At 45.4% G+C, this 19,376-nt stretch overlaps 1 protein-coding gene across 2 annotated transcripts in view; it reads right to left on the bottom strand.

Annotated features, from left to right (window-relative positions):
• The window catches only part of ULK4 (unc-51 like kinase 4), a 400,554-nt gene that overhangs the window by 175,781 nt on the left and 205,397 nt on the right, over positions 1-19,376 (bottom strand). For both annotated transcript variants that reach the window (XM_066245324.1, XM_066245325.1), the window contains one exon: positions 18,480-18,585. In XM_066245324.1, coding sequence (XP_066101421.1) covers positions 18,480-18,585 — 106 coding nt within the window. The remainder of the gene's footprint in view (positions 1-18,479; positions 18,586-19,376) is intronic.

Raw genomic sequence — 19,376 nt, 5'->3', positions numbered from 1 at the left:
TGAAAAATGGTGCAGCCACTTTGGAAGACAGCTCGGCGCGTTCTCACAAATCTAAACATAGGGATGCTGTACTATCCAGCCATTGGGCGCCTTGGTATTTACTCCAATGACACAACAACCTTGCACAAACATTTAGAGCAGTTTTATTCATAATGCCAAAATTTGGAAGCAACCAAGATGTTTTTCAATAAGTAAGTGGATAAACTGTGGTAATCCAATAGAATGTTGTTAGAACATTATCCAGCAATAAAAAGAAATGAGCTATCAAGACACACACACACACACCCTGAAAAATTTTAAATGCACCACGTGCATCCCTAGCCAGGAAAGAAGCCAATATGAAAAGGCTACACACTGTGTCATTTCAATACAGGACATTCTGGACAAGGGAAAACTATAGAGGTATGGAAGAGGTCAGGGGCTTGGCGTGGGAGGGAAAGAGGGATGAACAGGTGAGCACAGGGATTGGGGGGCTGGGTGAGCACAGGGATTTGGGGGCTGTAAGCTCCTCAGTGGGCACTGTAATGGAAGACACAGGACTATGTGCATTTCTCTAAACCTACAGAATTGCTCGATACAAAGAGTTTAAGGAACCAGGCTCTTCCAAAAAATAAAGTCTACTAATTAAGAAAATATAAACTAAATAAATCTGCAAACTGCTCCATCATAAAATGCTAAATCATATTTTCAACAACAATGAAGCTTATTTGGTTAAAAACTATACAAGGCATTTCCTACCATTAAAATACATAAAATTCATTGAAAATGGTGTTTATTTCCCGTGGATCTCATGGTAAGGGGCCCAGGGAGCCCCTCGCTTCCCTGCCCCACAGCACGCACCCACGCAGCCCTGCAGGCCCAGGCTCTGTTTCCGGGAGGAGGGGAGAAACTGTCGTGGAGGGAGCTGCATGCTGAGCGGACTGCAGGATGACTGACTTACATCAGGCGTTTTAAACCAGAAAAGAACTAGATGCATTTAATTGGCAAGTTCACATTTGAGGAGGAAATTTTCAGTTTTATTTTTTTCATTTTGTTTTCGCTAATTGAAATAGGGACCTGCGAAAATGTTTACATTTATATATGTGTGTGTGTGTGTGCGTGCGTGTGTGCATTTTTGTCCCTTTGACAATATATGCGTCTACAGCATCCTTCACAACACACCTCAGAGACATCACCTTTATGTAAACCCCCAAGTCCAAAGGCGGTTTCCACTTCCCTGCCGCCATCCTGAAAGCTCCTCTGGGGCTCTCTGGGTTCGATGACTGCTTTTCCTTCAGGGACAGCCACCGCGCCTGGTCGCCAGCCCGACCCAGAGGCAGACCCCGTTAACCTCACTCACCGCTAGACAGCGTGGTCTTCGGAAAACAGGCCGTTTGGGTCCCCTTATTACTATTCACTATCAGCTTCATTCTCTTCTCACCTGGTTCTCTCGCAGCCACATACCATGTGCCATTATCTTTAATTTTGAAGTACATTTGTTCATTCGTTCTTCACTAACTCATTTATTTCATAAATACTTACTGAGCAAAAAATGACGTGCCCCCTGTTCTGCAAGATCTCCGCGAGCATCTCTCTATCCAATACCAAATGACTGAGGGGGCGGCGTGAGGAAAGGCCTTTTGGACTGACCACGCTGCCGAGACGTGAGGAGGAGGGCTGAGCATGCGTGGCCAGCCACCAACCTGCTCACGGCTTCGATTTCATGGAATGGACCTGTCCCCAAACAATGAACCCTTTAACCCTTCTTCTTTATCGTAAATATAGCAACTCCTCTCTTTCTGGAATATGCTTGGAAACTTTCCCCCGAAGTAACTGGCAGGTTTTCCAGCCCGGCGGCAGGTCAGAGTGCCAGGGCCAGCGGGAACGCCCGGCTGCGGGTGCACGTGGTGGGAGCCCAGGATGAAGATCACATGGCTCTGTTCTCTGGACAGGGATGCCCTTTCTGAACACTGGCCAGATGTCTTTAAATTAAATGCACACCATCGGTCACCAAGGACATCAAGGGAGAAGATGCTGAACTGCGTCTATAAAGATGGAAGCTTGATCTACCAGTAATATTCAATAGTGGCCTTAAAGAGATAGGGCAGTGTTACCGTCCATTTCATTAACAACAAACAAAACTAAAGCAAAAGCTGAGCTTGGTTCCAAAGGAGAAGAGAACACCCCCTGGTGCTGGGAGTGGCACCTGCTTCTCTGAAGATGGGGGTGAGTCAGCAACTGGTGAAGGCGTGAGGAACGGGGGCTCAAGTTAGGGCCTCTGGATCTCAGTCACCTGGCTCCTTCCGGCTGGGGGGCCCCAGGACGAGTTTCTGCACCTGCTGCCCTCGCTTTCATCATCTGTACAACGAGGGGTTGGAGTAAATAATTTTTAGTAATACTCCAACTTGAAACACGCTGTGATTCAAAAAGGAATTATTGAATAAAATAGAAGGAAACAAAGCCCAAATCAGAACCGTCTCCAACAGGAAAGGAAGTCTGGGCAGGATACAATTAAAGAGAGCTGTGAGGAGGGCAGGGAGGACAAACTCTAAAGTCCAGAAAGGCTCCATTATGGTGGAAATTGTTCACAGAATGGGAGCTAAGTGGCCTATGATTTATTCAGCTATTTATAACTAATATCCAAGAGACACCTAGAGGAAAAGACTGGATAAAGTCCAAAGTTTGGTGCTTATATAGATGGGAGATCAGTTTGTTGTCTGACAACCACTCGTTTATGTATCGGGAAATGGAAAGAGCTGATACCTTCACATTCTATTAAAAACGTTAATGCTAGATCATTGCTCTTTGGGGTCTCATTTTTTTAAGTGTGCAAAATTCCACAGGCTCTTACAATAAGATGCACACTAAAGATAACTCGGAATCTAAGTGATCTCTTGACATTTGACTAAAAGTCAGAGCAGTGGACCGCAGGACATAGAGAACACTTCACCCATGAAGGGTGACTATTAGCTTTGTTCCGTGGTCTGCAAATGAGTTATTAAACTCCCCTATAAAGTTTTATTACTGTTCTAGTCCCATTAAGAACTGTCCTCACTTTAAATGCCCTCCTGTTTGCCGAATATAGCAGCAATGTGGTACCTTAATTGCTGCCCGACATGAGATTCCCTCCCCCCCCCCCACTAAAACTAAAGATATAAAAGAGAAGGCGTTAGAGATCGGATGCAGCACTGATTATACCATTAAAAGGAAAGAAGAGAGGGCCAGATGCCGGCTGTCTCTCTCTGTGAGGGTATAACCTGCGTGATTCCACATTTCCATCCATAGTTCCCGAGTGTCAGCAGCCCAGACAGACGGGAATAAAAGTAAATGTACGTTTCAGCACATTGTGAAAGCGCTTACAGACAAAACAATTTACATCTTAATAGCTTTCTTTCATTTCATTACCTCCTCCTCTGCTTTTCAGCTGGGAGGCGGCAGGAACGTTTGCAACCACGGGAGCATGCCAGAGAATCACCACGGAGCCTCCGGGGCAGTGAGTGAGGGGCTCCGAGGCCACAAGCCAGCCTCTCCCCTGCCCGGGGGGTCGCTTCGCTGTTAGGTCTCCCTTGTGTCGCACACCGGGCCGAGCATTTGCTCCCTCTGTCCGGAAGCTGACCTCTCCACACTGGCGCCTTCAAATTGCTGGAAAGGTCTTTCGTCTCTTGAACAGGAAGTGGGTGCCCTGGAAGTTTCATTAGGACGAGGGCCCGCCCTTTGGAGCCGCTCACAGCATGAACCTCCGTCCACGCCGCAGGCCAGGGGACACACGTCTGAAGACGGTGCTGGGAGTGGGTAGGCATCTGGCCCACATGCCGACACGGCAGCATCTCTCTCTCCTCAGGAGAGCCAGCTGCCACCGGCCGCATCATCTGGGGTGCTTATAGCTAACTAGGCAGCCTCTACTGTTAACTGCAATGTTTCTTTACTGCGTCACCCAGAAGTAAACTCAACAATCGTCCCAACAGAGAAGACATTTGATAGCCCACAGCTGGAACATCACAGGTCCCCTCCTGGAATGCAGTGTGGTAGAAAATTTCAATTTGAGGCGCGTATGAACACGTGGAGAGAACAGATAGGAGAATCAAAGTAAATGAATGAAAGATTCAGAACACACACTAGTAAAGGAAACTTTTATTCATTTCAAACATTTCATACATTTTAAATTAGTAAAAGGGGAATTTCAGGATCTTCTAATCCTACAGTTTCAAGGAGTAGCTTCTAAATTTGATTTACTAGCTTGCAAAATGCATCTCTACCGAAAATGGTTTCAAATGCGGTCGTTGTGGCTAAAACAGCTGGCAGTCTCCAAACCATTCATGCTTTCCTTCCCAGCAGGGGTCCCCCAGACTGTTCTGCAGGGCACCCACTGCCCCAACTCCCTGCACCCCAATAAGGCCATGAGCCCAGTTCTCACCGACAGAATGTGAGCAACAGAGATGTTTGCCATTTCCAGCTGGGATTTTTCTTTAACTGTGGTAAAAATATATTGAAATACATAAAATTTACTACCTTAATCATATTTAAGTGTATAATTCAGTACCTTCATAATGCTGTGTCACCTGTGACCTCTGCTTGCAGACCATTTTCATCACCCTAAACAGAGTCTCTGTGCCCACTGAACGGCATCTCCCCCTCAGCCCTCCTCCTAGCCCTTGGTAACCATCAATTCTCTCTTCTGTCTCCATGAATGTAGCTATCCTAGGCACTTTAATATGTGAAATCACACAATATTTGTCCTTTTGTGTCTGGTTTCATTCATTTAATAAATGTTTTTCAAAGTCCACGTTATAGCACAGGGGTCGGGAACCTATGGCTTGCGAGCCAGATGTGGCTCTTTTGATGGTTGCATCTGGCTCGCAGACAAATCTTTAATAAAAATAATAATAACATTAAAAATATAAAACATTCTCATGTATTATAATCCATTCATTTCCTACTGCTCATGTTCATGGTTGCGCGTGGCTGGAGCCAATCACAGCTGTCCTCCGGGACACCACCAAATTTTTATTGGATAATGCGTAACATACACGGGTTGACTCTCACGGAATTACATTTTAAAATATGTGGCATTCATGGCTCTCTCAGCCAAAAAGGTTCCCGACCCCTGTTATAGCATGAATCATAAGTTTGCTTCTTTTTATGGCTGAATAATATTTCGTTGAACGTATATACCATACCACCTTTTGTTATCCATTCATCTGATGGACACATGGGTTGCTTCCACATTTTGACTATTGTGAATAATTCTGCAATGCACATTTGTAAGTATCTGTGTAAGTCCCTGTTTTCAGTTCTTTGGGGCACATACCCAGAAGGGGAATTGCTGGAACATACAGTAATTTTAGGTTTAACTTCTTGAAGAATCACCACGCTGGGCCCACAGCCACACTATGGTACACTCCCACCAGCAAAGCACCAGCGCTCCCGCTTCTCCACAGCCTCACCGACACCTGTCATCTTCCTTCTCTAAAAATAATCATCCTAACAGGTGTTATTTTTAACATCTCATTACGGTTTTAATGTGCATTTAATGACAAATAATGCTGTGCATATTTTCATGGGCTTATTGGCTATTTGTATATTATTTTAAAGAAATGTCTGTTCAAGTCCGTTGCCCAGTTTTGAATAAGGTTCTTTGGTTTTGGTTGTTCACTTGTAGGAGTTCTTTCTGTGTTCTGGAAACGACTCCCTTATCAGACAGATGACCTGCGACCGTTTTCACTTCTCGCTAAGGTTCCTGAGCAGCAGATGAGCCTCTCCGCTGTGTCGCACTCCCGCCTGCTGGATGCGGAGGGCTGCCTGCCTGTCCTGGGGCATGAGGAAGCCGCGGATGGGCGATGGGCACCACGTGGCGCAGAGCCACCATGGACCAGGCGAGCCGCCACAGACCAGGCGAGCCACTACTGCGTGTCCTACTATCGCACAACCGACAAACTTCTCTTGCGTGAATCCACTGAAGCCGCGTTCCTTTCTGCCAGAAGCGAGCGCGACAAACCTAACCGGCCTCTGTGCACACGCTCAGTCTTCCCGACTGTGGGATCCGGAGGTTCACGGTCACATCGCCCAGGTCTCGTCCCCATCGGCGCCTCTTAGATACGGTTCCGGGCCTTCCCTGACCGGCCCCTCCTCCTCTCAGTCGTCACCAACGAACGGCAGCGGCAGTTTGCTAAGACAGATGTACTGATCCAAAGTTCCAAAATTCCTCCGTTCCTCTTTTTTAAAAAACTGAGATTTTTTTTTATCCTGAGATCTCAGGCACCCTTCTTTCTTTGTAACTTCTTAAGAGTAATGGTTCTGAGTACACTATTCCAGTTATAAGATGAGTAAGTTCTGAGGATCTAATGCACAGCACGGTGATTACAGTGAATAATACTGTATTATATATACTTGAAAGTTGCTGAGAAAGTAGTCCTTAAATGTTCTTACCACAAAAAAGAAATTGTAATTATGTGGCATGATATAATTTTGCAATAAATAAGTGCATCAAATCACATTGTACGCCACAAATTTACACAATGGTGGTTAACTATATCTCAATAAAGCTGGAAAGAAAGAAAGAATCTCACAAATAAGCAATTTTTTAAATGACTGACGGAGATCCTATTTGTGGGTTTTTCAGTATTCGGCATGATAACCTCTCTGGGGTCATCAAGTTTAACTTGGTTAAAATGTCCAATACCATTTCTTTTTTTTTCTTTTTTTTTTTATTTTTATTTTTTTAATTTTATTCATTTTAGAGAAGAGAGAGGAAGGGAGAGAGAGAGACAGAGAGGGAGAGGAGAGAGAGACAGAGAGAGAAGGTGGGGAGGAGCTGGAAGCATCAACTCCCATATGTGCCTTGACCAGGCAAGCCCAAGGTTTTGAACCGGCGACCTCAGTATTTCCAGGTTGATGCTTTACCCACTGCGCCACCACAGGTCAGGCCCCGATACCATTTCAACAACTTATCATTTCCCTCGCTTTAATGATCTACTTACACGGTCCCATGTGAGGACCACTTGGCTATTTTTAGTGCTTAGTTTCAAATACTCATGCTAACTTTATTAATTATACATGAAAAATTTACATATATTATCATTTAATCCTCAAAACAAACATACAAAATAGGTATCATTATCCTGGAGAGATTCAGACCCAAAAGTACATCAAATTGGAGATTCGGGCTTCAAATCCAGCTGTTTTGCTTACAAAGCGTGTTACCTTTTCCCTCGCGTGCTAACTGCTCAAATTCTTCCCCGCACAATGGCGGGCTCACTTCTTTTCTGGAACAGAGCTTCAGAGTCCTTTCAGCAGCTCTTAGAAATATTTTAAGGAGACACAACTCACTCCACGCTCTTCCCCGACACTACCGTCATTTCACACCTTCTGTTACTTGGCCCTCCTTCCTATTTTTAACATGTTTTTAATCTGATCTACTCAAAGAGCTAGTTAAATGTCTTCCTCTTTCCTTACACAGAAGAATCCCTTTTGATAAGCAATAATCGGGCTTTGATATTTCTGGGAATCTCAGCCACCGAGAAGCCTCGCTGAGTGCGGGTGAAGAGACACTAAGGAAGGGGGGTGACGCACACAGGCCACCCCGTCCCGGGGAAACGCGAGAGAAAGACAAGTGGACGTGTCTGTCTGTTCAACACCTAGCCCTCCACAGTTCAAAATTAAGGTCAGACAAAATGAGAAAAGCAAAAAGTAAGATCACTGCTTAGGAGTAGGGAGCTCCGACAAGTCGCTCTGCTACACACAAGGTCATGATCCTGGTCGCCGTCTCCACCGGGGGTTCCTTCTGCGCCAAGTGCCAGCACTGCCCCTGCCCCTCGGAGATCCGCCTGCTGGGCTCCCAAAGTGAGGAACTGGGTGAGCACTGGTGACAGTCAGTCCACAGCTCACGTTACTCACTTTGGTGGCCTTGCAGCAATCTAGCACATACATAATGTCTCATGTACATCGGGTTCTCAATACAAGCCCGTTGAGGGAAGATCTGAAGCACATCCCTGGAGATGAGCCCGAAGTCGGACAGCACACACGGGACAGGGCGTCCGGTGGCTGGGCCGCGGGCAGGCTGCGGAGACGCAGAGCACTTCTTCTAGAGACGGAACATGAGCACCACCCTGGGAACCCACCATCACTCATTCACCAGGGCACACCGACCGAGAACGACCCTGAGCCAGGAACTGTGTCGGGGATTCCAGCATGAACGGGACCGGCAGCTTCCTGACTTCGTGGGCTTTTCCTTCTAAGCAGATGACATGGATGTTAATCAATTAATGACAATTCTTCTTTTCTTCATAAACTGGTATATTTATGGAGTCCATATTTTAAAAGATGATTGATTCAAAGATCTGGGTCACAAGATGAGGGGACGCAACCAAAATGCCGGCCCAATAAAGTAGCAATTAATAAGTGAATCTCTGACAAGTTGAATTGGATAGACAGACTGTCTACCCTCTCTTCTCCCCAGAGAGAGACTGCAAATTCCCACACTCTACAAACGGAGTCGGTTTTGCAACCTGAATAGCTAATTCCATACCTGCTGTTTTAAAACAACCTGGGGGCTTGTGAAGACTTCCACAGAAATTTTATGAGGCAAGTCCATTGGGACACAATTTCTATTTAATTACAATTGTGGTTAGCGCAACAGAAGAGAATGCGGGGTACCAAGAAGGGCTTCCTTGAGAATGCGGAGTTTGGGCTGCGCTCTGGGGGAAGGGGAACGGGACGTGGGAAGGCGTGGGGCAGGAGGATGCGCCGGACGTGACAGAAACGAGATAAGGGGAATGTGGCTTCACCGGGACAGCAGAGGGAGAGCGGCTTGACACGAGGCAGGTGAAATGAGGACTATGGGCTGTTAACGATCCCGGGCCTGCTCCCAAAAGGAGTATAAAGCCAGGGCAGGGAGTGATGGAAGACTGACACCCTAAAATGAGCGTTCTGACTGGTGCTGTGAAAAAAATAAATCAGAATTCTCTTCGTCTCTCCTGCTCCGATAGTCTGCTGTTCCCACGGTCAGTCCCCACCAATCATCTCTGAAATTCCTACTAGGCAGCCATGCAATTAAAATACTTAAAATTTTTTAAATGCAAGCAAAAAGAACTTCTATGATAACAAAAGACAACCCAATCTAAAGAGACATTTTCTCAAAGATACACAAATAGCCGTTAAGTCCATGAAAAGACGCTTGACATCATTAGCCATTAGAGAAATAGAAATCAAAACTACATGAGATATCACCTCACTCCACTGGAATGGTCATAATGAAAAAGACAACCCTTCCTCTGCTCTTGATGATTAACACTGTCACCAGGTGATGACACTCTGTATCACCTTTTCCCAAAGATACAATGTACCTTGTAAATCCGCATTCACTTATTAGCGAGCACATTCTTCTTTCCTGGGTACAGTATTTTATCTGTTCAGTTTTCTCAGCCTCATCTTTAGCAGCACCGATCTCACTTCTGTTCCATGTCCTTTGCCAGTGATATCCATCATTGTCTTTTTTTCATATTTCTAAATCATTGTTCACGTCCCTGTTGTTCTGTGTGACTTCTGGAAGCCTACCCATCACTTCCCAATGCTTTCAGTTATGTTTGGGTTTTTTGCAGTTTCTCATGCGGTTGTGATCCATCATGCCCAGTGTCACAACAGTCGGGTCCCCCGTTCCTTCCCGGGCTCTCCCAGTTTGCCCACGACCTTCTCTGTCCCAGGCCTCCTGGGAGCTCCTGCCTCTCCCACTGAGCAAGCCCGTTTCTAGAGTCAGCCTGTCTGCATCTCTCAGGCTTACAAAATGTGGATTCTCCTTCTGTTTCTTTTGTCACGTCTGGCCTTTCTCTGCCTTTCACATAACTTTCCTCCCTCGTCTTTATGGACAGGTAGGTCCCTTCCGGGCTGCTCCTCGTCTTTGAGAAAGAGCAGGTACCTGGAGAAGCGTGGAAAGGAAGAGGGACAGGCCCAGCTGAGGTCAGCATGGCCTGGAGCGGTCTGCAGCCTCCGTGTGTGTCCCTTCAACATTCAAGAGACCCATGTGCCGCGGCGAAGCCAGCGAAGCCACGAACTCCCGCCACCGTCCCTCCTCCCATGAGGGTGCTGTCCTGACCTTGCAGGCAAGGTGAGAGGTGACAGAAATGGGACATGAGCATGGTATCCCCTGAGGCCCTCCACTCCGTGGTTTCCATAATGTCCCTGAGCGTCTGACAAGTTATCTCCATGGAGACATCACAACCGGGCTGGCCTATACCTTGTCACTTGAATCAAAGACGTATTCGATAGATCTCTCAGGGTGGTGTTTGCCGAGCCTCCCTCCTGTATAGTATTTTGAATGTTATTCATACAAGTACACCATCTAAGCTAGCTATCAAGTACACTTCAAACCCCAACAACCCTCACAGCGATTTTCTGGTCTCTTTAATAAACACCAATGTAGGCAGTTTTTATAATAAACCAAGTAAGAAATGAGTATTTTGATTTCTGACACGCCATTAAACCAATGGAAACATTTTCTTTATATGCTTCTGTGGAGGGGCCCCGTGTTTTGGCCGCCGCCGCGTGCCACAGAAATCCATTATTCTGCCTGCTCCGCTGGTAAAACCGGCACTGGGATTAACATCCATTATCGAAAGGTCAGTGCACAGGGACAAGCAGCAGCCAGCCTTAAAATGTTAATAACGCTGATATTTTTCAAATATAAACAAAAGGTCTTTCTGTGTTTTATGAATTCTTCCCCTAAATGGCTCATTTAAAAGTGAAGACTTTAGCCCTGGCCGGTTGGCTCAGCGGTAGAGCGTCGGCCTAGCGTGCGGAGGACCCGGGTTCGATTCCCAGCCAGGGCACATAGGAGAAGCGCCCATTTGCTTCTCCATCCCTCCACCGCGCTTTCCTCTCTGTCTCTCTCTTCCCCTCCCGCAGCCGAGGCTCCATTGGAGCAAAGATGGCCCGGGCGCTGGGGATGGCTCTGTGGCCTCTGCCTCAGGCGCTAGAGTGGCTCTGGTCGCAATATGGCAACGCCCAGGATGGGCAGAGCATCGCCCCCTGGGGGGCAGAGCACCGCCCCTGGTGGGCGTGCCGGGTGGATCCCGGTCGGGCGCATGCGGGAGTCTGTCTGACTGTCTCTCCCTGTTTCCAGCTTCAGAAAAATGAAAAAAAAAAAAAAAAAAAAGTGAAGACTTTAAAACAAAAAGGCCTGAATTACATAATGCAGTTGGGCGCTGGCGAAGTCATGACTACTTATCAGACTCTGTGCACTTTGGGGCCGGCTATCAGGTGGCAGACACCATGCTAAGACCCTTGTGTGTATATTATCTGCCAACCTTCCGAGTCTAAACACCATTACTGTATGTTCCGCTAAGAAAGAAAAAACTCCACCAGCCCTGGCTGGCTGGCTCAGTGGTAGAGTGTCGGCCTGGTGTGTGGAAGTTCCAAGTTCAATTCCTGGCCAGGGCACATAGGAGAAGCGCCCATCTGCTTCTCCACCCCTCCCCCTCTCCTTCCTCTCTGTCTCTCTCTTCCCCTCCCACAGCCAAGGCTCCACTGGAGGAACGTTGGCCCAGGTGCTGAGGATGACTCCATGGCCTCCACCTCAGGCTCTAGAATGGCTCCGGTTGCAACAGAGCAACACCCCAGATGGGCAGAGCATCGCCCCCTGGTGGGCATGCCGGGTGGATCCCGGTTGGGCACATGCGGGAGTCTGTCTCTCTGCCTCCCTGCTTCTAACTTCAGAAAATACAAAAAAAAAAAAAAAAAAGAAAGAAAGAAATAGAGAGCGAGAGAGAGAGAGAGAGAGAGAAAGAGAGAGAGAGAATGAGAGAAAGAAAGAAAAAGAAAGAACTCTACCAATTACATTGCCGCCTGCTCTATCACTTAGAACTTCATCTACACTCAAGAAAAGTGCTCTTTGAGACAAACTCTGATATAGTTTTTCTCATATGTTGCCTTTATATATATAAAATAGGGAAAATACAAGCAAAATGAACTGGGTTACCAGGCTTCTAAAAAAGACTTCCTCTTGGAGGCTGACTCTCCCCACTTGGCAGCTCGGGATCATCAGCGTCCTGCTGTTGTTCCCCATGCTCTGTTCCATCCGGCTGGTGCAGGGGGTATGGCTGCACCCCCCCCCCATGGGGTGACTCCCAAGGTGCGCACACCACTCTGCAGGGTTCAGTGTGCATGGGCTGGCGGCAAGAACTACGTCAGGACCGCCGCACGGACAGCAGTGGTCCGCGTGCTGGTTTCAGAGACGCTAATGTATGAGGGGGAGCGTGTGCTTTAGGATTCAGCCTCCCACCGTGGGTGTGGGATCCGAGGAGGACCTCCGCTTGACACTGGCCTGAGAAAGGCCAGTAATGGGTCACTTCGAGGCAGAATAATCGTTTCCACTTCATCTAATTTACAGCTCACTTACATGGGGCTGATCTTTAACGTATCAATATCAGAAATAGATTTGTATGTTTGGAATAAGAAACCTAATTCTGTGTGAATGTAATGAATATATAAACCACCAACTGAACCAGAACAGACCCAAAATAAAGATTAACAAGAAGACTTCATTCATACCAACCACAGACATTCAAGCTCATGCAAGTGGCAGGTCATCAGTGACTCTTCATGTCCACGTGTCCATGCTCCCCTGAACCTTAGTACGCTCTGGGTTTGCAAACACCCGTCAGATCTTTACCCAACTTTTTGGGGAGGGATCAGCATACATGTTTAGTGGTGAAGGAGTTTGGAGGGCAGTCAAGTATGATGGTAAATCAGACTAGTGTTCACCTCCGGAGACTGAATCAGACTGTTCTGCAGACCCCATGGACCACTCATCCCTCCCGTCCCCTGTAACCTCCACTAGGGGGCCAGGAAGGAGTTCCCAGCGCCTGTACTCCTAGAACCCACTACCCTTCCTCACCGGGCCACACTCACAGCCTGACCGCCACCTCAGCCCTAAGACCATCTGGGCTCTCCGTGCCCTTTGACTCCACTTCTGTTGTCACAGGAAGCGCAGAACTCCCGGTCACCCATAATCCCCTGCAGTCTCGAGAGCAAGGAGTCGCACAGCTCCTATCAGAAGCCACGTCCCGCCCCTTACCAACCTCTGCACCCCTCCCGCTGACGGCTGGAGCTCAGCTATCAGCAGCATCCCTCAAACTGTCAGCCTCTCCTCTATGAACCTTTCACCTCTCTCTCTGAAACCTGCCCCTTCGAGAGGCTATCTCCTCAGCAGACCCTTCAAGTGATGGCTACTTCTTCGCCCACTCTGCGTTCACCATGGGTCTTTGGTGGTGCCGCCCTGTCCGATGTGGTGGCTTCTAGACCAGGAGTTGGCCAACTTTCTCAGAAGGCCACGTAGTAACTATCTTAGGCTTTGTGGGCCAGGCCGTCTTTATCTCAACTACTCAACACTGCTATTATACAACAAAAACCGGCCACAGGAATTACGCGAATGAATAGACACTTCTGTGTTCCGACACAACCTTATTTGTAACAGTCAGGGGCCAGATGACAGGCTCTGGTTTACCGGACCTCAGATCAACAGCCTGTACCACCTGGGTCTTCTCCCTCGACTGCCATCACGCTCCGGCCACTAAACCCCTCCCCCATGCTCCCCAAGTTCAATGCTGCCTTAATGCTACTTTTGCCATAGTTATTTTTTGTGATTTCCACTTGACTACACAAAGCCTGGAATGGGGCTGGGCATTATGAGAACTTAGGCTTTTACAGTTGGGGATGGAAATGGACTATTAAGAAGAAAAAATAAATTATGAATGTAAAACTGCTCCTATATTAATGAGGCCCTTGACACTTGCTTGGTCAGCTTCATGGTAAGTCCACCTGTGCTTTCGGTGATCCGACTCTTAGCCTACTGGACATGAAACTCTGGCAGCTACTCCATCACCTCAGAGGCAATCCTCCCAGGCCTGGCCTCTCAGTCCCCTCGGCTCCTGTCGTCTAGAACTCTGCCTTTCAACCCGCCTCAGCCATGCAATCCCACACTTCCTGGGCCGGCAGCTGCAACCTCCGAGATCTCCAGTCCAGACACCGGACTCCTCACCCACGCTCTCAACCAGCAAACAGAGCCACTCAGACGGTTACAGGCATTGTCCCACACCATCGGATTCTCAATCCACGTCAGAGAGATGTTCTGAAGGGAATTCAAGGGTGGTTTTTTATTCATTTAATGGAATGATCATCAAGATTTATGGAAAACTGCCTGACCTGTGGTGGCGCAGTGGATAAAGCGTCAACCTGGAAATGCTGAGGTTGCCAGTTCAAAACCCTGGGCTTGCCTGGTCAAGGCACATATGGGAGTTGATGCTTCCTGCTCCTCCCCCCTTCTCTCTCTCTCTCTCTCTCCTCTCTATAATGAATAAAGTCTTTAAAAAAAAAAAGATTTATGGAAAACTAACAAAAGTTTTTGTTCAAACTGTAACATCAGAAACAACACCTTCTTAAATTAAAAATGGCAGAGAGAATTATATTTCAGAATTTAAAGGTCTTAGGGAGCCCAAATTTCTTTGGACAGGGACCAGGCTGAGAAACCTATTCAGCTACAAACATGAGCCATTCTTATCGGAAATAAACAATGGTTCAGAAATTATGCATTTCAGTTCTTGACGTCAACTTGCTTTGTTTGTTTTTTATAGAATCCATTTCTCTGATAAAATTCCCTACCTGTTCACATATTATGTCCATCCTTTTCTTGTTGGCTTTGGATATGTTCATAATAATTGTTTACAAAGTAGTCTGTTGATTCCAACACCTGGGTAATCTTGAGTTTTGCTTGAATTGACATTTTATTATTGGTCACATTTTCTAGTTTCTTTTCACGTCTACTAGTTTTTGGATATTTACTGGTCATGGTAGATAACATGGTGTCAAGAGGCAAGATTGATTATTATATTGTAATAAGTGATACTGACTTTTGCTTTGACCATGAAGGACTTAAGTTTTATTCTTTGTCAGGACAGGTCGATAGCTGGTTTCATTCTTAGTCCTGGGACATGGCCTTCAGTCTAAGGCCGGCAGGTGTAGAGTAGTGCTTCAGTGGTGCAGCTGGAATTCCTACATCTCACCACTGCATGATTTCTGCTACCTCAATACAATTCTCGGCCCATGGCACAGGCGCCCTCTCCTCTGCCCAGCTGGCTAGCAGAACCCTGCTCTGCGCAAGCGCAGCCCAGTCCTCACCAAGGACCAGTGCGAAGCCTGCATGAAGACTTTGGGCTCGGCCCTGGACGGCTGGCTCAGCGGTAGAGCGTTGGCCTGGCGTGCGGGGGACCCAGGTTTGATTCCCGGCCAGGGCACATTGGAGAAGCGCCCATTTGCTTCTCCACCCCCCCCTCCTTCTTCTCTGTCTCTCTCTTCCCCTCCCGCAGCCAAGGCTCCATTGGAGCAAAGATGGCCCGGGCGCTGGGGATGGCTCCTTGGCCTCTGCCCCAGGTGCTAGAGTGGCTCTGGTCACAACAGAGCGATGCCCCAGAGGGGCAGAGCATTGACCCCTGGTGGGCAGAGCGTCGCCCCCTGGTGGGCGTGCTGGGTGGATCCCGGTCAGGTGCATGCAGGAGTCTGTCTGACTGTCTCTCCCCGTTTCCAGTTTCAGAAAAATACAAAAAAAAAAAAAAAAGACTTCGGGCTCTAGCCCTTCCCACCACCCTTCTCCTATACTCTGCCCTCTGAACACTCAGCGGTTCACATCCCTGGACACTGAACCCTTCCTCCTAGCTCAGCAAGACCTCTGTGTTCTGCATGAACTCGGCTTCCTTCTTCAAGGGGGAAAAAAAAAAGCCAGAGTAACATGAGGTTTTACCTCATGTGTCTCCCTTCTCACAAGGATCATAGCCCTATTCTGCTATTTTCCAAAGACAAAAAACAACTGTTTCATGTATTTTGTTGAGTTGTCCTGTTGTTTATGGTGGGAAGGCATGCTAGTATCTGTCATTGTCACAAACAAAGCCAGTATGTACCTTTTCCAGTGTACAAAATAAATCATGAAAACTGATCATATATTAGGTACAATAAACCTTCAATAAATTCTAAAAAGTAGAACCAGTACTGCTAACATTTGCTGATCATAGTATAATAAAACTAGAAATAGCAAAATTAATAAAGCAAAATACACCCTCACTCCTTACCAATTATTGGCTTAATGAAGGAACACAAATCTAAATTTAAATGTATGAAGAAAACAGGCCTGACCTGTGGTGGCGCAGTGGATAAAGCATCGACCTGGAAATACTGAGGTCGCCGGTTCAAAACCTTGGGCTTGCCTGGTCAAGGCACATATGGGAGTTGATGCTTCCAGCTCCTCCCCCTTCTCTCTCTCTGTCTCTCTCTCTCCCTCTCTCTCTCCTCTCTAAAAATGAATAAATAAATAAAAATTAAAAAAAAAAAAAAAGAAAACAAAAACGAACACACGACAGATTGGAATCCTGAGTAACACGTAGGTCCATCAATACCCAAAAAAAATTCATGGCTTTAAATACTTCTATTGATTCAGAAAAAAACAGAGATAAACATCTTTACATAATAACTTATAAAAAGAATGATAAACTCAACAAAAGCACAAGTAATGAATTAAGATAAAAGCAGAAATTGATTTTTTTTCTCAAGTAAGACTAATAAGTAAATTCCAAACTGGTCTAATAAAATTATGTGACCATTATATTAACTACTCACTAAAAACACAGAACTACAAATACGTAATGTAAAAAATGGTAATAGGAAGATAATTTCTGAGACCAAGGTAATAAGTGTGAAAACCTATTTTGTCTAACTCTATGGCAATAGATTTAAAAAGATTTGAAAATGTGTCTGAAATGAAAACTTTCTAGGAAAACTCAATTTACTAAAAACCGACTCTATAAGAGAGAAAAATGTAATAAGATGTATTATCTCTGTAGAAATCAAGAAAAGTGTTAAAGAGTTATCACTACTAACATACCTTCGAGAAATAGCACCAGCCAGAGGAAATTCTACTAACTTTTAAGGAATAGATAATTTCAGTGATTCTTGAATTATCCCAGAACCACAGAAAGAGAACAAACTTTCTACTGATTGTAAAGAAGCAATTTAGTGTTAACACCAAAATCTAGCAAAGAATGTATTTTATCAAAAACAAGAAACAAAACTATAGACCAATCACACTTACGAATGGCAACGGAAAATCCTGAAAAGAAATAGCAAAGAACTTAAGTAGCACCATTAAAGAATCATATCATAACTAAGAGTGGTTACTGACTCAATGCTAGGATGGTTTAACATTATGTAATACATTAAATATAATCCATTATATAAATAGATTCAAGGAAAAATGATTTGATTATTTCCATATAAGCCAAAACAGCACATGACAAAATTATTTTGCTTTCAAATGATAAAATTAAAATAGATAGGTACTTGCTTAACCAGAAAAAAAAAAGATTCCGAGGCAACACCAAGATATATCAGGTCTACTGGAAAGTTCTGTCCGTTTCTATCACAACAAGTTTTGACACGTAAGCACATGTTTATTTGGCGCATGTGTGCCTATTTTTATCACTTAATGTATACATACTGATGTAGCAAATTAACTAAAACAAAGTTGATTCACGTTAGTCTTATGTGTGAAGCGATAGTGTACCCATGGCTACTGATAAAGTTCATCTACGCCACTGTATTGTATACGAATTTCAACAAGGAAGAAATGCTACAGAAGCATGTAGAAATTTATTGAAAGTGTTTGGTGAAGGTACAGTTTCTGATAGGACATGCAGAAGATGGTGTGAAAAATTCGAAACAGGTGATTTCGGCCTTTCTGATAAGCCACTTTCTGGGCGACCATCTTTGATCGATGAGGATGTTGTTAAGACCATGTTGGAGCCAGATCCTTTTCTGACAACATCGGAGATGGCAGAAAGGCTTAATTCAGCTCAGCAAACCATTTCGGACCATATTTGGAAGATAGGATTGGTGTGGAAATATATTATTTAATAAAGTTTATTGACGGTAAGAAAAATTTGTATTTTGTTTTATTCCAAAAATGGACAGAACTTTCCGGTAGACCTTATATATATCTCCTATCTGTGGAGAGGCAAGGTTTATATGGGAAGTCTCTGTATCTCCCCCTCAATTTTGTCTTGAACATAAAACAGCTCTTAAAATACAAAGGCTTAAAAATTGTTTTAAATTATAACATTGCAGATACATACTAAAAGCAAAGTAAAGCCACCCTCAACCCATCCAGTCTCATTTCACAAGGTGCGTTTGACCATATATGTTTTTATTTTGATTGGCAGTAATAAGTCTAACTGCTGTGCTTATACTTGCATTTTGTGCCACATAGGAAATAAATTAACACAGAAACTATCATAATCTATCTGCACTTCTCCTTTTGGCTGGTAATATTATTTATAGGTCCTTAAACAACTATCTTGACTGATCAACTTTAAATAGCACGTCTTGACTCCCTACCAGGTAAGATGAGGAAATTTACAAAAGAGGCAAAATCAACAGAGTGGAGGCGAATACTAAGGAGCACTTCTTACCTTGTTCGAAAAGCAGCTTCATGTTCGAGTCCTTGCAGGCAACCAGGTTGTTGAGCAGTGCAATCACACTTTGCATGGTGTTACCCAGAATATTCTCCTGATGCTCCTGCAACAGATGACAGTTTTCACCATCACTGGACGGAGATACAGTGACATCTTAATGAAAACAAATGATCAGATGCCCTCTATCCCCTCGCTCTAATGCACAAGTGCCATGAGTAAGTATCTATGCACTGGAACCATGCGAGTGTGTCCACGTTAAGGCTCGCCCCGTCGGTGACGTCAGTGAGCAGGAGGCGGCCTGAACCAGCCAGAGCACAGGCACCGTGACGCGGGCCCCTGCCCACGCGCAGAGGGACAGCCACACAGCCCACTGTGCTTAGTCGGGTGACAATGGAGTCAGAGGGACTAGAAGTCAAGTACTTGGAACTTAGAAGACCACACCTCAAAGTCATTTTGAGATCATAAAAGAAAACTACTTAAACAAAGAACTATTTCTGCAGTTCAAGAGCAAACTGGTACGGCTACTTTAATCCGTGAGTCTTGTGCGTCAATGTGTGTGTTGTGAACCACACCGGGGCCTGAGAGAGTGAGGTCGGCTTCTCCCAGCCCTCCACCTCAGACAGCAGGGAGCAGTCACTCTGGTCCCCATGAGAATGAAAACAGTGAATAATTCATCTGTCTTCATTTCTCATTTTAAAGACCAACAAGTTTTTTTCATAATTTTCAAGGAATTCAAAAATAATCAGCTATCATTGTTTTTTTCATTCCTCTGAATTTTTAAAAACTTCAACACCACAGCTTATAATTAAAACTATGAAATTTCAAATAACATAAAAATAGACAGTCTTTAAACTCTGGGATTAGGGTGATGCAAACAGGAGGCCCTCACGCTGA

The sequence above is a fragment of the Saccopteryx bilineata genome, chromosome 10 (assembly GCF_036850765.1).
Source record: "Saccopteryx bilineata isolate mSacBil1 chromosome 10, mSacBil1_pri_phased_curated, whole genome shotgun sequence".
NCBI classification, from domain to species: Eukaryota; Metazoa; Chordata; class Mammalia; order Chiroptera; family Emballonuridae; genus Saccopteryx; species Saccopteryx bilineata.
Note: the sequence above shows the minus strand (reverse complement) of the source record. Positions and strands in the feature narration are given on the sequence as shown.